At 37.6% G+C, this 18,683-nt stretch overlaps 1 protein-coding gene across 2 annotated transcripts in view; it reads right to left on the reverse strand.

Annotated features, from left to right (window-relative positions):
- Positions 1-5,187: 5,187 nt before the first annotated feature.
- Positions 5,188-18,683, reverse strand: part of LOC139961960 (prickle planar cell polarity protein 3-like) — a 63,154-nt gene continuing 49,658 nt past the window's right edge. For both annotated transcript variants that reach the window (XM_071961690.1, XM_071961691.1), the window contains 4 exons: positions 13,142-13,319; positions 10,385-10,636; positions 8,883-9,086; positions 5,188-7,758 (listed from right to left, as the gene is read on the reverse strand). In XM_071961690.1, the coding sequence (XP_071817791.1) occupies positions 6,394-7,758; positions 8,883-9,086; positions 10,385-10,636; positions 13,142-13,319 (1,999 nt within the window). In that variant the 3' untranslated portion in view covers positions 5,188-6,393. The remainder of the gene's footprint in view (positions 7,759-8,882; positions 9,087-10,384; positions 10,637-13,141; positions 13,320-18,683) is intronic.

The following is an 18,683-nucleotide window of genomic DNA, read 5'->3' on the forward strand; positions in this document are numbered from 1 at the left end:
GAATTTGTTTGTATAATTATTGAAAGCTGTGACCTTCTGATGTGACAGACTAATGTGAAATAAAGGGCAGTAGATTACCTTGTAAATGAACCTTGTTATTGTTTGATTGTATCTAATGTTTGCAAAATTTTAAGTTGCATGCTACCAATTGAAGCATAATTCTTTCTCTATTAATGGGATATAAATACTTCTCCTTAAAGGGTGTGAAGACTCCCGCACAAAGAAACGTCTCATGCCGGTTATCTGACCTAGTTTCGAATGCGATGTAACAGAAGTGTTAGACACCACCATTGATCCCAGAAAATACACACACAGCTTGCTACCATCTGTAAATAGACATTAGTGTACAGTCAATACAAACATCACTGTCAATACCCACAACAGTGCACATAGCATCGTGGACATCTCAGGTCTAGATAAAAGATAACAAGGTATCAGGTTTCATTACTGTCTGCATTTTGTAGCGACACAAAAAAAACTTCACTTGCAAGCAACGGAAAGTAAACTTTTTCAGAGCGCGGCATGCGGTTTAGAGCGAGTCTTCAATACCTTTAAATATACTGCATCGGTTGTTGTCACTTGATCATTTGCTTGTGTGTGAGCTAAACAGCTTAAATAATATGTAAAAAAATAAAACAAACTTTCAAATTGCCAGATATTTACTTGCTCAAAATCATTATCCAATCATGATTTGTTGCTATCCTTGAGTCCATTATTAAGATGATGAGGCAGATTCCCTTCAACTCTCCATGATGAAGGTAAAACCTTATATCTTAACCAACTGCCATTGAGTGCCCATTTGAAAGTTTCAAACACACAAGTGCATTGATTAAAACAAAGACTTTATTGCTGTGGTTGCAGGAACTGGATTTCAGTCTAGTACTCACTCACCAGGTTCGTCTTTATCACAGTCTGCTAACTGTGGCTTTTTATGTTAGGAGTTTTTCTTCAGAGCACATGTCACCTTTGATTTGTAAAAAAAGTCCTGAAATTCAGGGAGTTAAAATTTACTGTCTAAAGATAATTTAAAAAGATTTTTTTTAACTTCAATCGTCAATGTGGGTGTCAATTAAGGGAATAAGGAGTTACTGATGCAATGACTTTCTGGCATAAGTGCATTTATAATGTGTTAAAACTTGAAAGGTGTATCATACTGCATCCCCCCCCCCCCCCTCTTAATTTGCACTCCGTTGGAATGCACAGACAGTTTTGCTTATAAATGAAATACCAGTTAACACTAAATTTTCAAGTCTTCCTTTAAAACAGTCAAACGAAACCGTGCATTGCCTAAGCTAGGCCTACGCAATAGTTTGAACATTTCTTTATCAACATGTGGTGACAGGGCTCTTAAGATAATTCAGTGACCAAGACAAGAGTGTAGGGTAGTCTTTGCAATAAGCATGACTAAGGCTAGGCTACCAGTACCATAATTAGCCTTGGTCTAGTGGTCTTTGAAATGTAGCCTAGGCCCCTGCTACTTTGATAAATGATAGTTGACTGCATCCAAATTAAACCAAGGCCTAAGCTATACTTTTGGAGAAGAAAAAATTAGGCTGAATTCATGTTAGCCTAAAAAGGCTAGGCCAATGCTGACAATTAACACAAACCAAGATCATTTAACCATTTGGACACTTGTTTATGGCATACTAAAAGGGTCTATATAATTAGGCCTGTATGTGTACACAACCCACAAGTTGCCAATGAGTATAGACCTAGCCTAACTAGTTTAGGCCTAGGCTACTTTGTTTTCCTTAGGCCTAGTTTAATTGGGCCTTATACTGTGCCATATTATGTAATGTGCTATAACAGTTGTAGTAATAGCAAGAATGGTCCAGGTCTAACTAAGCCCAGGCTTAACTTATGCTTCGGGCTTAACTAAGGATTAGGGCTGTACGTGCTCCCTAGAGGCTAGCCCACCCTTTTACATTAAACTAAAAGTGATACTTTTTTAGGCTAGGCATAACTAAGAATTAGGATAACTATATGTGCGACTGAAACTGCCATGCCTATGATTAGGAGAGCTGAAGTAATATTTGTGGATCGTAAAACGAGAGAGAATAGCCATGAATGTAATTACAGAAACCAGTCTGAACGTAAAATTCTCGCATTGCTTGTACATTACTCGTATTACACTAGGGCCATAGTATGGGCCTAGGCTACACAGACTTTTTTTCATTAGATCTCCATCTTGTTCTTTCTACTTCCAAAAAATTCCTCTTCTTTTATGGTCAGTCGGAAAATCAAACAACAATATCCATGTTCTGACCGATTGCAGCATCCCCAGCACCATTTCTTTCATAATTCCGTACTTTTTTCGTGTACACAAACGATAGTCTCTACACTGTGAGTATGCGTGTCGCCTGCTATAAAGTTTTCAAGTGGACCTATTTTACCACCCTGTGTGGGCGTTTTCCCTCTCGACCAATCCAAATCGGTTACATGGTTGGCCAAACTCTCTCTATATACGGCTCTGGTCGATATATATGAACAGCGCCAACGATAAAGCTTTTTGATCGTATATATATATGCAAAGATATTTGGAATAGGCAGAGAGGACATAGGAAATGGCGGAACGGAAAAGTAAGCTGATTGCGAAGTCGAACTTCAAAATCGTTGGACTGTTTACTATAGAATTTTAAGTGAATTTTGATGTTGAAAATGGTGATCTTGATGATTTTGAAGTATTGAAGAAACGGTGATCTTGAAGTATTTGTCGTTCCTTCTGGGCCACCTTATATGACATATCGTATGTGTATGCCCCCTCATAACATGTTTAAACATTATGGGTCTTGAACATACGTCACTCATGTTACTCACATCATGACAAGTTACACACATACTTGAAAATTTCGCATCATTTTCTTCTTGAGATGCTTTGATGACTGAATGCCGGAAGCAATGAGCAAACAGTCTGTTAAACTTCAGAAACGGAAACAGACAGGAAAGGATGACAGCAAGTGTTGTGTAATCAAATTTAAACAAATATATTTTGTGTACTTTGAATTATTTACAGAGTTTCAAATGTGAATACAAAAACTGGCAAGGGCAGTAATCTTAACTTCTATAGAAGAAAAATTTGCACAAAAAATTCTCAGCATTTGAATTAAAAAAGAATTAAAAGAAAAAACAATAAGTATGTAACCAATTTTTACACTGCATTCAAACTTTTGTAATAATTCTTCTTTTTCTTTCACCTTTCTTCCCCCGGAGGGAACTACTGAGATGTTCAACAATGATCAAATTAAAAATAAATGAAATTGAGTAAAATAGTAACAAATTTGACTTTGTAAATTGTAATTCATAGATGGTCTTTTTTGTTGTTTATATCTGAATATAAAGTTTTTCATATTCTAGATATAAGTCATTTTTTTTTTCAATGATGTCATGTACTTCTGTAACAGTCCAGATCCAGTTACACAAATTCTAGGCTATTACACCAGTCACACATACCACTAAAAACAACTTTCTCAAGGCGTCAGCATAATTGTAGGCAGGTTTGGGGGGGGGGGGGGGGTTAAGTATAGTTTTCAGACTTTCAAAGCTATTCTGTCTATTTGAGAAATTTAATTGTCTTAACTAAACACAATACCTCATTGTCTCGTTATTAGACAGAAGAGTCATATCATTCCACAAAGTACCGTTTTCCACCCCAAAATTTTTAGCAGGCTAAATTGTTGAGACAATACTGATAATCTTTATGTAAGTATTTCTTCAAAGCAAGATAACATAATTGATTGAATTGACCGTTTTATTTCAATGGAAAAGAGCCCACATGACGCCGCCCATTATAGAGATCCACAATTCAATGAGGGTCCAGCCATTTTATAAAAATCTGTTGTAACATTAATGCAAGAGCACCCTGCAAAAATGTTTGTGGTTATATTTTTTCTGAACTTTTCAAAAATACAGCCATCTGTTTTCATCATTTGCTTCACCCAGAAAATTTGGCTAAGAAATTGGGTAGGCGAAAAATTTTAACCCCTATTTCTGCCTTAAGTCTTATGTTAAATTGAGCTTGCTGATGTAAAATCCGGGAAACCCTGGCATCGGTGAAATGGATTCAAATGTTTTATGTCCTTATGAAAGGTGATAAACATTCAAACAATAAGTGTGGGTCAACCTTGTAAGACATAAAATATAGCTACTGAATAAGATAGTGCTGTGTTTGGAATAAAATACCAAAAAATTCAGAACCAAACTGCAGAACCTTGTCATCAAAAGGATGATAAAATATACAGAAATTTGCTATTTCTTTGATTAAAAGTGAATGTTTCACAAATCATGGCCAATCATGATCTTACCTTTAACGAATGTAAACAGCCTTCAAAACACCCAAAACATTTTTTTTTCTTCAAAGCAGTCAAGAAAAATTGTTGACAAAATACAAATGAAGGTGTCACCAAAAATTATATAACAATCCAATTGCAAAAATGAATATTGACAATGAAGTTCCCAAGATATTTCCCAAAATGAAATCATTGTATAAAATGAAATACTTAATATTAGATTTACACTTCAGAATTCTGTACTTCAAAAGAACCATAATAATAATTAATTAAAAAAAAAATCCATATTTTAAAGTTAAAAAGTCAATAACTGCTATAAATCCAAATTATACATTGCAAATTATTACATCATACATGTGATGATTCAACTTAAACATCTCCCACTTTGATCCCTGGTTTGGATCTCCCATTGATCCAAGCCCTCTTCTCCCCCACTTAACAATGTATGAAGCCAAGATGGAAGAAATTGTCTTTACAGATGGGGGGGGGGGAGAGAGGGGGACTTCTTTGATTAAAGTACTTCCGTGTGAGTTTAAAGAAGACCTTTTTTTACTAAAGTACTTGGTGTGAGTTTAAAGACCTCTTTGGATTAAAAATGGAAACAAATCACTTGTGCTGACAAAAGTCAAACTAAATCGGAATGAGGTATAAACAAAAGAGAATAGACAATAAGAAAAAGTGTGCTAGAACTATCTGCAATGAACATGCATAGATAATGAGGTAAATATTCAAGGATGTCAAAGGTCAACAAGATGGTTGAATTTCTGTGAGTGCTGCATAACATGGACAAATACTCCAGAAATACTCCAGATTTTCATAGAAATGAATTAGTTTTAGTTAAATGAGTTTTAAAGAAGCTGGGAACCCCAAGGGTTAGGAAGCAATTTAAAGTGGCTAGCAGTCCTCAACTGCTAGTCGAGTAATGCTCGTTACCTAACAAGCATTTACAGTCGTCACAAAGTAATTAGCTATGAAAATTTCTCCTGAATACTAATTAACTGAAAGTTTGATAATTTTTGGGAAGAATCCGCTCGACTAACTATTGCTGGATTATTATTTTTAGTTTGCATTTTCACGCTTCATATTCCACCAGCCGGAGTAGAGGTAGACCTCATCATTACCATAAACACACCAGATTGTATTTTGTATACTGTGTAAAGTAACAGATTCAAAACATTCAAATTGACAGTCACAATTCTTTTCAACTTCTGCTGTTGTAGTAGCATCCCTAGTGAACGCACAAAGAATATATTCATTCATCATATTGTATCTACTGAGCATTATTAGCGAGTTATAAGCCCAAATGCATCATCAGCACCACCCGACAATTACTCCCTGTTTTGAGGGTTCCATTGTGAACAATTTATATTTCAACGGGTGACATATATTCCGCTGTGATCGTGAAAGTGCTATGTTTAAATAAATTTTCTTAATATCTGATGACTGTCCTAATATAAGAGCCTTGAACATAAATAGGCCAAGCAAATCTTCTCTGACATAGGTTTGCACATGAGAATGCAAAGTATTTTTTCTTCTCTCACATTTTTGGGAATTCTTCTTAGAACTATTGATTGAAAATGGTTTTTCAATCTTGGTCACGCTTACAAATAAATAGACACCCTTCCCTGATGCAGAGACAGCTCTTAATGTTGTCATTACTGTCACTTGTAAGATGAATTTGTTTGAACAGGCTCAAAAAAACTTGGCAGTGATTTGCCAAAGATAATAGAAATATGTTTAAAAAAAGGAAACCATCTTCAGAAAAAGAAACTTATATAGAAAAGAATAGAATATAAAAGAATAAAAGCATCAGCATAAATTGTGTCTACAAGCAGACAGTATAAAATTCTTTTAAAAAAGAAATATAACTGATGTCAACGAAATACAGTCCGATAAAATGAAAAACATTCTTTAAGAAACGAGTCCTTGTGCAAGGTGATGGTTAATTCAGTATAAATGGACATGCTGACATTTTTCTTGATATTGAGATGACAAAACTCTCTCTCTCTTTGAAAGATCTCTTAAGCATTATGAAATAGCTGTTTGATGATAGATACAATAATCGACCTTCTTTTAACATCTGTCCTAACGAGATAAAACTCTCGGCCTACGAAATGACACAGTTTCCTTTTTCGTCTTTCCTCTTTTTGGATTTTTTGCGCTCCTTTGTTGACTTTGGTTTCACACTTGGAGCTGACCTGGGTGCGGTGACCTCTATGTACCTTATCCTTGGCCTTCCGTCGTTACTTTTATGATGGAAGAAGTCGGATTCGTCCTCCGAAGATGAAGACGAGGACTCGTAATGTGAATCCTCTCTCTCGTCTCCCCGGTAGAATCCAGTCATGCTCTTGCTCTGTCTCGGAAGTTCGGTGAAACTTCTGGCTGCAAAACCGTTGAATTCGCTGACAGACGTCTTCGGGAACCTCGGTCTCTGGAAACGGTTCCCTTCGCTCGAGTGACTGAGATCCGCCCGCCTCCTGTGAGGGCTCCATTTGTCTCGATCGCCACCCTCGGAACGGACGGAAGCTTTCCGGTGGAAGTTTCTGCTTGGGTCGGAAGGATCCGTGTCGTAACCGGAGTGATCCCTTCGTTTCAGCATTTGATGTTTGGGTGGTATGGAACATTTAGGTGCTCCATTCATGTTAACGCTGGATAACGGAGCCTTCTGTTGTGCAGTTCTAACTTCATTTGAAGGCAGACCATTCGAAGTTACAAACTCCGGGCTGACGTAATCATCTCGTTGTCGTAGGCTTTGATTGCTTTTGCGATGTCCGTTCTTGTATAAGTTTTGGCTGGATGCGTTATTCCTTCGTTGAGTCATTTTTTGATCGGGATGGTCGTCCATCCTCGTGAATTCCTGGCTAGGTTTATGCAGGTCTGGCAAGGATCTCCTGGTGATCTTTTGTTTCCTCTGCATCGCTTCATGGTATCGGTCAAGGGCAGATGGAAGTCTGTCCAAATAGTTGTCAAGGACGGCGATGGGCTTACGACTCCTCCCCCCCTCTGTGACCTTTGGGATATGTTTGTTCTGCAAGGAAGATTGTCTGGGAGGGGGCAATGGGGGTACCTTACCGGCTTTCGGTTTCAATGGTAGCAATACAGTGCGACTACTCGAATCTGTCACTGGCTTTTCACTCCGGCTACATGCACTGCTGCAGTAGATCAGTCCCTGTTTGGGCAGAAACGGTCTTCCCAAAAGTCCACACTTGCAGTTACAGCAGGAGAAGCACTTTTCGTTTGCGTGCCAGTGCTGTCCCTCGTGAGACATTTGACCTTGATCGACCCCAATGGCTTCACCGCAGGCGTCGCAGTATTCTGCGAACTGCGTCTCAAAGCAGTGACAACAATACGGGTGACCTTCCTTCATGATGTAACGCTGACCTCCGAGCTGGGCGTCGCACTCGAAACAGCAAAAGTGTTGCATGTGCCAACTGCGTCCTTCCGCTTCTGTGCACTCGTCATCAAAGATCAGCTGAAAGCACGAACAGAAATAGACGGGGACGTCATACAAACAAAAAAGAGGTCGATAAGATTTTCAAATTTTAATGTTTAATGCCAACAAATGACTCCACCCAAGTTTGAATCATACAGACGAAAAAAGGCTTGAATGTAAAAAAAGAAAAAAAAAGAAAAAAAATTGATATGCGTCAGAAAAGTACTTATTACCCCTTTAAGGCTACACATCGGGGAGACGATGTGATAATTTATTATCTGTGAAGTTGTTTCTCGATGACATAGTCATCGAGAATCACACCAAAGAACATGATTCTATTTCATAAGATTTTCAGATTTTAGTTTTTAATGCCAACAAATGACCCCACCCAAGTTTGAATCTGAAAAACTGAAGAACCAGTAATGGAAATTTTTAATAATTTTGTAACACATACAAATGGTTCAACTTGTTCATATATGTTCTTTAAATGTTCCTTATAAAGGACCTTCTATTTCAGGGTAACCTCTGCTGCAGTCTCTCTAACATTCAACTGGTTTGAGCACACCTCCATGGATCCGTAACTTGTTACTTTTCTCTGTGTGACACGCCTCAATCTAAATTTATATTTCTCTTTCTGATGTACACATGAGAATTAACCTTTGATAGTGCTGTGAATCACCTGAGAATTTGTCAATTATTCACACCTTCTGGGCATCATATTTAAGGTGTGCCAACCACAAAATATATCAACAATTATTTTTGGCCTTTTGTTTTCAATATTATTTTTGGCAAATACACAAACACAATGTATGACCCTGAGATAAGAACACAATGGATACCTCTGAAGATTTAACAGTTTAATTATTCAACTGAATTATTGTGGTACAGAGATCCCCAAGAAGGTGTGAACGTTAGGAAGAGCGTCTTGTGCTAACATGGCCTAATGTTGCAATTTGCCTTGATATTGGCACACAGAATGAACTGTTAAGGGATTTCTAAATCCCCTGAAAACATTTGCTCATTTCATTTCATCGAGATCCAACCAAGAAAACTTATGAAATTGTTGCAAAGAATACTCAAGTGACATACGAAGAACAGCCCTCATCCAAGACATGAAAAGGGGAAGAAGTAAGAGCAGAAATGGGAAGGGGAGGTGTCTTTACCTCATCACAAGCTGTGCACCTCGGTTTCAATGTTTCAGCGTGGTGTCGGCCGCAGTACATCCTCCCATCCTTGAAGAAGTAGATGTGATCCACCAGAAGTTCCTTACATATATGACAGATAAAACAAGATGGATGCCAACAGGACTTAGGTCCTGCCCTGGATGCAAACACCGCTAGATTCCCAGGAGGGATTACGTCTCCGCACTGAAAGAGAAGAAATTGGAAGGAATTGAGAATGTACGAAAAGAACGATCAGTGCGGCCACCTGGATGCAGATTCTTCTTCACATTTTAACAAATACTGAATGCTATACACATGTCGAGGTCACGTTTATTAATATATTTATACATATACAAATCTGCCATTACACGTGTTTACCAATTTAGTTATATGTTAAATTATGCAAAGCATGAATTATAAAAGGAGGGGGGGGGGAGAAGAATTCTGTTAACATCATCTGACTAGACCCCATCAGACTCTTCAGGAGAGAGAAATAGTGACAAAAGTTAAGAAGAATTTAGTGTCCAGTCCATGTTGTGTGAATTATACAAAAGGGAGTGCAAACGTTGCAGAATGTTTACCCCTCCACCATAAAGAAGTCCATACAATTACTAGCCTGTTACCCTTCATTATAGAGGTCAGTATGAATAAGCAACTGTTACCCTCCAGTAAAGAGAAGTTATTAAAACTATGAGACAGGAATCACCCTTCACAATACAATAAATCTAGTCCACATTATAGTTTCAAGTAACCCTTCCCTATAACGAAGTTTAGACTACTTCACCATCTCAATGTTAATTCAGATAGACCAATCCTAGGGGGATAAACAAGCTTGTAATGAGTCATGAGGGGTGAATTAACGATATCAGTCTAAAGTTACATCGATGGCCAAACCATGGAGTTTGCTTGTAGCTTGATGGTCAAATTAAAGATAATGGTCAATTCTGCAGCAAGTAATTGTTCTACAATCTTGGGTGAGAACTGAGTGCTGTGATGTATGCATGTCAGTGGCGAATCGAGGAAGTTTCAAAAAGGAGGGGTGGGTGGAGGGGGGGGGGGAGTATCGGTAGATACCAGAATAACTACCATGATAATGATGGCTCATAAGAATTATGGATTACCTGTACAAAATCCATTCCTAATTTCTCCAGGGGGTAATTTTTTTAACAAAATTATGTTCAATTTTCAGTACCAAAGAATTACAGAAGGGGGGGGGGAGGGTCCACTCCCTTGATCTACCCCTGCATGTACTGTTATAACTTTCACTGCTTGCAATCTGATGATGTCATAGGGTATTAAAGGTCATCAGCATTGACCCTCCAATGTTAACATGCTATTAATAATGTGAGAGGTTATCACAATAGTGAACGACTCTAGGCATGAATACCTTCTATCCATCTGTCTTTACAGACTGATTATATGTTGCAGGTCAGAAACTACCCCCCCTCACCCCCCCCCCCCCCCGGTAAAAGCCTGTTACAGATGAATACAGTGGTACATACCTCATGACAGGGTAGGTTCCCCTGGGTGATTGAAACAGGTTTAGCAGTACCCCTACCCAAGGCCTCTCTCTTCCTCTGCTCGCTGAAGAGTTTCAATTCTTTCTTCTCCTCCCCGCTGAGACTGTTGCAGTACCTGACCTCATTATCGTGAGGTGGCAGCTGATGTAGGAGAGCTCTCGTCCTGTTCTTCTCCCCTTCGCTGTTCACATATGGAACTTTGTCCTCCGGTAGAGAACACATGAACTGATGCACCTGTAAGAGAAAAAACCAAAACACACACGGTGTCGTTAATATCTTGAACCACTGTAGTCTGGTGATGTCTTATTGGACACATTATTAAGGGGCAAAGGTCAGGAAAGGAAAAGTAGCTAAAAGGGAAAGGAAAGGTCTGAAAAGGGTCTATTAAATATCACAAGATGACATAAACCACAACCATTCACATGGTTTATAATTCTGTGATAATATTTGTAACTGGTAATTTGGTTTATAGCTTATTTATATCAAGCAGAATTTGTTGTAGCTGTATGTATACAGATTTCCAATTTACGTGTAAAATATTATAAGTCTTCGGTCGGAGTTGCAACCCAAAGCAAAATGCAACTTTATGGTTTGAAAGGTAATTTTGTGACTGTTCTTATTCTTGAAATCGAGGGGACGGAAATATGAGACAAAAGTGATCTAACAACTGATGAGACCAATGGTAAACAAAATTTCACAAAAATGTCAAGTTTTTACCTTTCGAATTTAGGTAAACACATTTGTGGGAAGGGGTGGTGGGGGGGGGAGGTTATGAGTACTATTTCACTTTGATGTGAAAGTGGCACCAATGTGTCATCAAAACCAATTTCATGGGAACTCTGTAAACATTTATGCAAAATTTTAAAACTTAATATTCCCCATTCACACACGGTACAGAAGATTGTTCATCTTTACATGCATGGCAAGAATTTCAGAAGGTTTTTTTGGACAACATGTTCAATCATATTCATTTTAAGCTTCAAATCCTGATATTTCTTATGTATTAACTCACGCATCTGATTAAGATGTTCACTCCAAGTCAATAGATTCACTACACACTTGCAATGACTGATTGCCTCTCGTTTTTTTCCCTTAGTTAATCTGAAATGCACCCCGCCTAAATTTGTAACATATCACAACCGTCTGCTGTTTGCACTTTAAGATATTCACTCCAGGCAGGACATTTAATTCATGAATACTTGCAAGGAATAATTAATGGAATCTCATATTTTCCCACTTTAATCTGAAATGCTCCCTGCCTAAATGGGGACTCGGTCCAACATATATATATGCAAGTTTTTTAAACTTAATATTCCCATTCACACATTTGTACAGAAGATTGCTCATTTTTTACATGCATGACAAGCAATTCAGAAGAAAATTGTTGACAACAACATGTTCAAATAATTTCATGTTTAAGCTTCCAATCCTAATGTTTCATATATAAACTCATGCATCTCATTAAGATGTTCACTCCAGGTCATTAAATTCACTAACACTTGCAATGACTGATTGCATCTCGTTTTTTTCATTTTCCTTCGTTAATCTGAAATGCACCCCGCCCAAATTTGTAACATATTTCACAAACGTCTGCTGTTCGCACGTGGTTATGCCATTGTTAACATTTAATCTAATAAAGGCACACACCTTACACGAGAGTACATCATCTATACCTTTGGCCTTGAAGTAATCTTTCTTACATTGCTGCAACAGCATGAATAGACTCCATCATGTGGCGAAAAATGAATTATGCCAATCCATGGAAAATCAATGCGATTTTCAGCATGATTAAACCTATTATCAAATGAATGGTACACAAATGTAATAAACATGGAATGATATTTGTTAATGAAGGAACCATTCGACAAAGTGCAAGCTACTGAGTCACACGTAGATAGGTACAGTATGTATGTACGTGTGTATGTACGCAATGTACTGTGACAGAGTTCAAGACATTTCAGATCACGACTCAAAAACAAAACATGAAACGAGGACAATGTAAAACGCTCTTGCGTGATCGAAAGAATTTTGGAATTCTATTTCTAAATGCTGCACAAATAGTTTCTTTTATTTATCCTGGTAGGATAGAAACCTAAGTCACTCTTACCTTTAAACAATTAAAAAAAAAGGGGGGGGTGAGGGAAAAAAAATAGAAAAAAGTACAAAAAGGAAAAGAAGATAGAGAGAGAGCGAATATTTTTTTAATATTCTACTTACATTAATAAAATTAAAATTCTCTCTCGCTCGATGGCTCTTGATGTTGTACAATAACTCCGCTGACAAAAGCACAGACCCGACACTTGTCAAAATTTAACGATCGACTATTCCCTCATTACCACTCGTTTATGGAAAACCGAAAGAAACAGGCGTAGTCAATGTTAACGACGTGACGACTTTCAAAATAATATCCAAATCTAAACGAGCTGCCCGGAGACAAAAATAATGATTCCTTCGTTTCGTCCGGAAAAACAAACAGAAAAACCTGAAACAAAGTGTGTGAGTTCACAGTTTTGCTGTCACCCTTTTTCTCAAATCTTTCATCAAAAACCACAACATGAGAGCGAGAGAGAGAGAGCAAAGTAGAACACAAATCCAAGCTCCGTTTGGAAGAATTGCAATAAGTAACCACTCCTCCAGCGAGAAAATTATTCAGCGTTAAGAATACAACACAGGGAGCCGTAAACAGTGCAATCGAAAAAAAAGATTTAAAAAAAGAAGAAGAAGGGTGCGTGAAAGTACCTGATCTGGCTTCAGTCCAGGGGGAACCCAAGTATATTCCTCTAGTATACAGCCGCTGTCATCGTCAGAAGCAGAGTTTCGCTGGAAATCCGTCAGCAGCTTACTGACACTCTTCTCGGGATCCGAGCCCATCACTTGGTGATCCTCCCTCGGACACTTGCAATGAAGACAGATTTTCCTACAGAGCATAAAAAAACAAACAGAAACAAGAAAAGATGAGTCGTTTGATTCATATCAGACGAAAAGATGGCAAGGGATAAATAAAAGGCGAAAGGAATGAGTGAGTGTCCTAAACCAATTAGAGATAAAAAGCTGTCTGTGGCATTTCCCCTCCCCCCCTCCATTTGTTTAAAGCTTTCAATTAATCAATGTATAGCATTTCAGATTGGCCAGGCATACTTTGGGTTTTTTTTCTTGCGTTTTATCTCGGAATGGTGGTGTAACTAAGCCAATACATGATGAGTTTATATTAAATGGATGAATCACTCCCCCTAATTCTTATCTTCAGACAAATGCTCCTGCCGGTCGGATGAACCACATTTAACACATCGGTAAACCATTGCAAAGAAAAGTCGATGAAATTTCTACCAAAAGCTGCAAAAAGGAAGTGCTGGGTGAAAGCTGAGCAATTTAATTAGGTTGGGAGTGTTCAGAATGAAGGGAAGAAAAAAAAAAGGGGGAAAAGAAAGATCTTAGGGATGTGCTCAGAACGTATGTTCTTTTTTACAAGGCGGTAATGTAACTAGCATGATCAGTGACTCAAAATGTCAAAGCTTCTACGGATTGTCGAGATGAACATGGAAGGAGTCATGGATCGATAAGGACAGATGCATAACTTGCCCTCCTTAAGAGCAGAATGACTGTACTCCATGTCTAAGTTAGCGGTCGGGATTCCAACAAACTTTATTCTTCCGGAGGAAAAAGTTTGTTTCTATTAGTGGAGGTGCTTGCAAGAAGGTATGACGGGTACATGTTAAATGAAACCATGGAAACTTGGCAAAATGAAAAGTACTGGATTGCAAAGCATTGCACCGATCAAATCGATGCTCCTATTCACCTCTTCCGTCTCTTCGTTGATCTACTCCTGTCACCTCCCCGTAGGACAAACTGTACAATTCCAGAATTAATTTTACTCCATTTTCTCAAGTGGTAATCCCTTTTTATTTCAAGTATTTCATCTCTTTAATTAACAGCTATTAAGTACCTAAGTTTCCAAATGTTTCTTTGATGGTTGCCAAAGAGTGAAAAAGGTCTTTTCAATCAAGCATGTCATACAAAGTAATAAGTGAATGGGGAATGATGGGGGGGGGGGAGGGAGGGGTTAGGAGGAATGGGGTGAACTAGGGATAATAATGGCAATAGTTTTCTTTTCTGATAATGGCCTACTAAATTTCATTTTCTAGGCCAAAGAGGTCTTGTGGCACAGAATCATAATTCAACGTTTAAGTTATTTTTGGAGGGAATCTAAGCAACTATCTGCTATCCCACTGCTTAAAGGAGGATTCAGTTTAACAATGTCTAGAACAATGTTTTTTAATCCAGTTTCTGCCATTCATTCACTCTCTGTCAGTAAATACTACTACGTCCAGTTTCTCATGCACACATATTCACATATTACTGACTTGATCAGGCATAAACGGTAATGTGTGCATGTAAAAAGGCTTGCAGATCAAAAATAAAGACTGATTTCAACTGTAACATTCTACTGCACAGTAGAAATATGCATTCCTTTAACAAGTGTTTTCCCTCGGTGCCAACAGAAAGTAACTGTTAGCAATCCCACTGCTACATTTACATCAGAACAAAGATTCTCTCTTTTTGTTTTTCTTCTGGCACCATTACCACACCTCATGAATCACACTGTTAAATGGTAACATTCAACACAGACAGACAATACTTTCTAACTAAACCACAAAATTCTTCAGTTTTAATCAAGTTGATCTATAGTGTAGCCATTCCAGACATCATCCCACCATCTGTTAAACCACAAGGCTGACAAAGATCTGGGGGAAATCTAAAATTTACTGAAATTGTTTCCATATCAGATGAGGTATGAACTGAAGGAAACATGGAGGCCATGTCATGGACTATGTAAAGCAAACTGTAATTACAAACTTTCAGGAAGAAATTACATATGCTACGGTTCTATGATATTTCTTAACCACATGTCAGCCTGTCAGTACCATATATGTATTGTGTACATTGTAAAATAAAAGGTCAAACAAAACCAACCCTCCCATCTACCCCCTCCCAACCCTGCACCTTCCCTCTACATGCAAAATATTTCTTGGCCATTGCAGTTTATTTATCCATTTTTTTTCTTTATAAATAAATTAAGTGTCAAATTCTGTCGCGAGTGACCTTTTCACAATTAATCGGCTTAATTCTGAACGAGTCTGAATGTGTCGAGGCCACATCTTTTGTGCAACATTCCTTCGACTGCCAAGATGCCCTTGTGTCAAATGTCCAGACTGCCCAGGCGCGTAGCCAGGAATTTGCCAAGGGAGGGGCGAAACTGTAGATTCGGCATTGCAAACTATCTAAGCGTAGCGCCACCATGGTTGGCGCGGAGCGTACAAGAAAATTTTGGCTGAAAATGCCTCCTAGATTGCTGGAAAAGGCACTTCCCAGGCCTTGTAAGTTGTATCTTAGCATTTTCTCTTTTGAAAATACTAGCGATATCATAAAAACATTAAAAAAAATTTAAAAAATATGCTCAAGGGGGGGGGGCGGCTGCCCCCTTCGCCCCCCCTTGGCTACGCGCCTGAGACTGCCCACCTTTTCCAACTATCTGACACATCCGCAAGTAGTGCTAGGTAGTCTGTTAAATAATTTTCTTTGCTCAAAGTCATCAGTTATCACTAAAATCTCGTCTTGTCTAGGGAGACTGAGATTAAAAACCAGAACCATCAAAATCTCCTCTGAAAATCCAGAGATGAGAATATTGCTCAGAGAGTAAACTTACATTTCCCTTTTATAAAACAATAAAAATCATTCAGCAAGAAATCCATGGATATAGATTCACTTTGCCGATCCACCTTTTCAGAAAAATTGCTGAAATTGACGACAAATTTGCTCCGTTCATTTATATTCACCTAACAATTGAGATACTCTCATGACACATTGAGAGTTTACTTTAAGGCATCGACGCTTATTCAAACAACTTCAAGAGCCTCTCAATCTTTTCACCTTTCGGCTAGGATGTCCATATTCCCACAAGATTCCATATTTGTCTAGTCATTCTGTTACTTCCATGGTTTGTTTAAGAGCAAAAATATTAGCCATAATCTTCATCCCAGGGCGTCAAGACTAGACAAGCCTTCAGAAGTTTATATTTCACAAAGCTTGACTACTTTTATACGAAGTATACAGATCTACTAAAATGGAACTTTTTCCAAAGATATACTTTATTTTCCTTCATTTTAGACTTTTTCCTTTTCTGTAGTTGCTCATCAGGAAATTATTAGGGATATGTTTCTTTTACTTGAAAGGCTCACAAGCAGTACCTCAATCTTAAAGCGTACCCTTGGAGAATTCATGTTTACCTTCTGACCTTGGCGAAGAGAACGGCTAAGAACAATATGACTCATATTTAGTTCGACAGGAACAAGACTGAGAATCTGACACAACATATGAAACAAAATTGAAAATATATAGTCTAAACCAAAATGATTTGCAACAAAAGTATACAAAATTTCAATTTGTTGAAAGGACACATTCGTTTGGTTTATTGCTTTCACTTGAATTTTTTCTATATTTATTTAAAGTACTCAAAATGTTGAAAATTCATTTCCAATAGGGAATCGTCAATATTTGATTGATACACGCAGAGAAAGGTGATCAATCATATAGCTAGATAAATACTGGACTGTTATTGATTTGTCTTTTTTTTGCGATGATCAGATGGAAAACTAACGATTGAAATAGGAATGGCATTACAAAATAAACTTGGTGATTAAACCTATGAACTTAATTACTATCTGTTGCTGATTTCAAGCTCTGTAAGGACTTTCTGACATTTCCCTGTTGGTGAAAACTTAACAGAAATTCCCATAGTATCCTACCAATATTAGTAAAATGCACTGACTGCATGACCATAAATTTATGCCCTGGCAACAAGTAATTTAGTCTTTACCTGTGTCTTATTGTAGACAGTGGGTATTCAAGTTTGTTCATTATAGAATTTGCCTGCAGTAATAATATGCTATGTACAAGACTGCTACACATCTTAGCATTTAGGTCAAAATTTGCCGATTTTTTCATTGACATTGTTGTCTAAGACCAAAACACATCCTTCTTCACAGAGAAAATGTCAATGAGCAAGTGATTTAAATTTGAACTTGTTTTTTTTGGGTTCTGAACTTTCTTCACCCAAGCTACTATTTTCAGATCTAGAATTAATTGCCACGTGCAAGAACTTCAAACTTGAGGACTTTTATCCTATAAGCTGAACTGAGACTTATCATACTAAATGAACTAGAATGTAGAGGGAACTTTTTTATCAAATTTTAGAACATAGAATGTTCCAAAATCAACACAAAATTGCTTCTGTTGTCAAATAATAATGAATCACATGACTGCTACCCTCAAAGTCTCTCTTCATTTGATTTCACACTGATTTACAACTCATTCAAAAACCAATCAAAGGGTTACTTGGGGTTAAGTCAAATGAGGGATTATGCACCTCAATCTCTCGATGACATCACATCCTCTATGAAAAGTTAATATGCCCAGAAGGTAAAGTAACACCACATTCAGGAAGGACAAAAAAAATAAGCTGGGGAAACAAAGAAAAAAGAGAGAAAAAAAGGGGGGCTTTTGCTGAGGTGCAGTCAACACAACTTGTCAAAGGTTTTATAAATTGGTCATTTTTCCGACTTGACCCTAAAACTAAATTGGTCATATTTCCGACTTGACCCCAAAACTTGTTTTATCCACAAGTCTGTATATATACAGTATGTGTTTATTATCAAAGGTGTCTTGAGTGGAATCAAAACTATTGTGAACCTGAAACCTTACAACATCAAAGGAAACCTTTGAAGTCTGAGGTCAAGTTTTTAGAAAAAGAAATACAAGAATGTTGGTTCAAGGAGGCAGGAAAGGGATTGAATTGGGAATTAGTGAAAGCTAAAGGAACCTTGATTGAAAAGAAAAAAAAACCTACAATGAAAACTGAGGTTAAAATAAACAGGAGTAAAGCAAAACGTCAACGTGGTCTGGTAATGCTAAAACTAGGTCATAAAATGCAGACAGTCTATTTAATGGAAATAATTACTGTTACTGACCATTTTACTGGTTTAATTGTTTGTTTGTTTTTCTTTCCTTCTAGGAAGCAATACCTATTTGCAACAGTTGAGAGGTCTGTAAAGCCCTTACTGCATATTTAACTACAGTGACTGTACTACTATTGTAGATTCTGACTCATTCTGACTCGTTTTCAAACTAATTTAACATTTAAAGATGACGCATAACAAATGTTTTATGAATGTTTGTAAAATATCTAATTTAGTAACAGAGAAACATCCTTTGAAAAAAGCTACAA

This window comes from Apostichopus japonicus, chromosome 20 (assembly GCF_037975245.1).
Source record: "Apostichopus japonicus isolate 1M-3 chromosome 20, ASM3797524v1, whole genome shotgun sequence".
NCBI lineage: Eukaryota > Metazoa > Echinodermata > Holothuroidea > Aspidochirotida > Stichopodidae > Apostichopus > Apostichopus japonicus.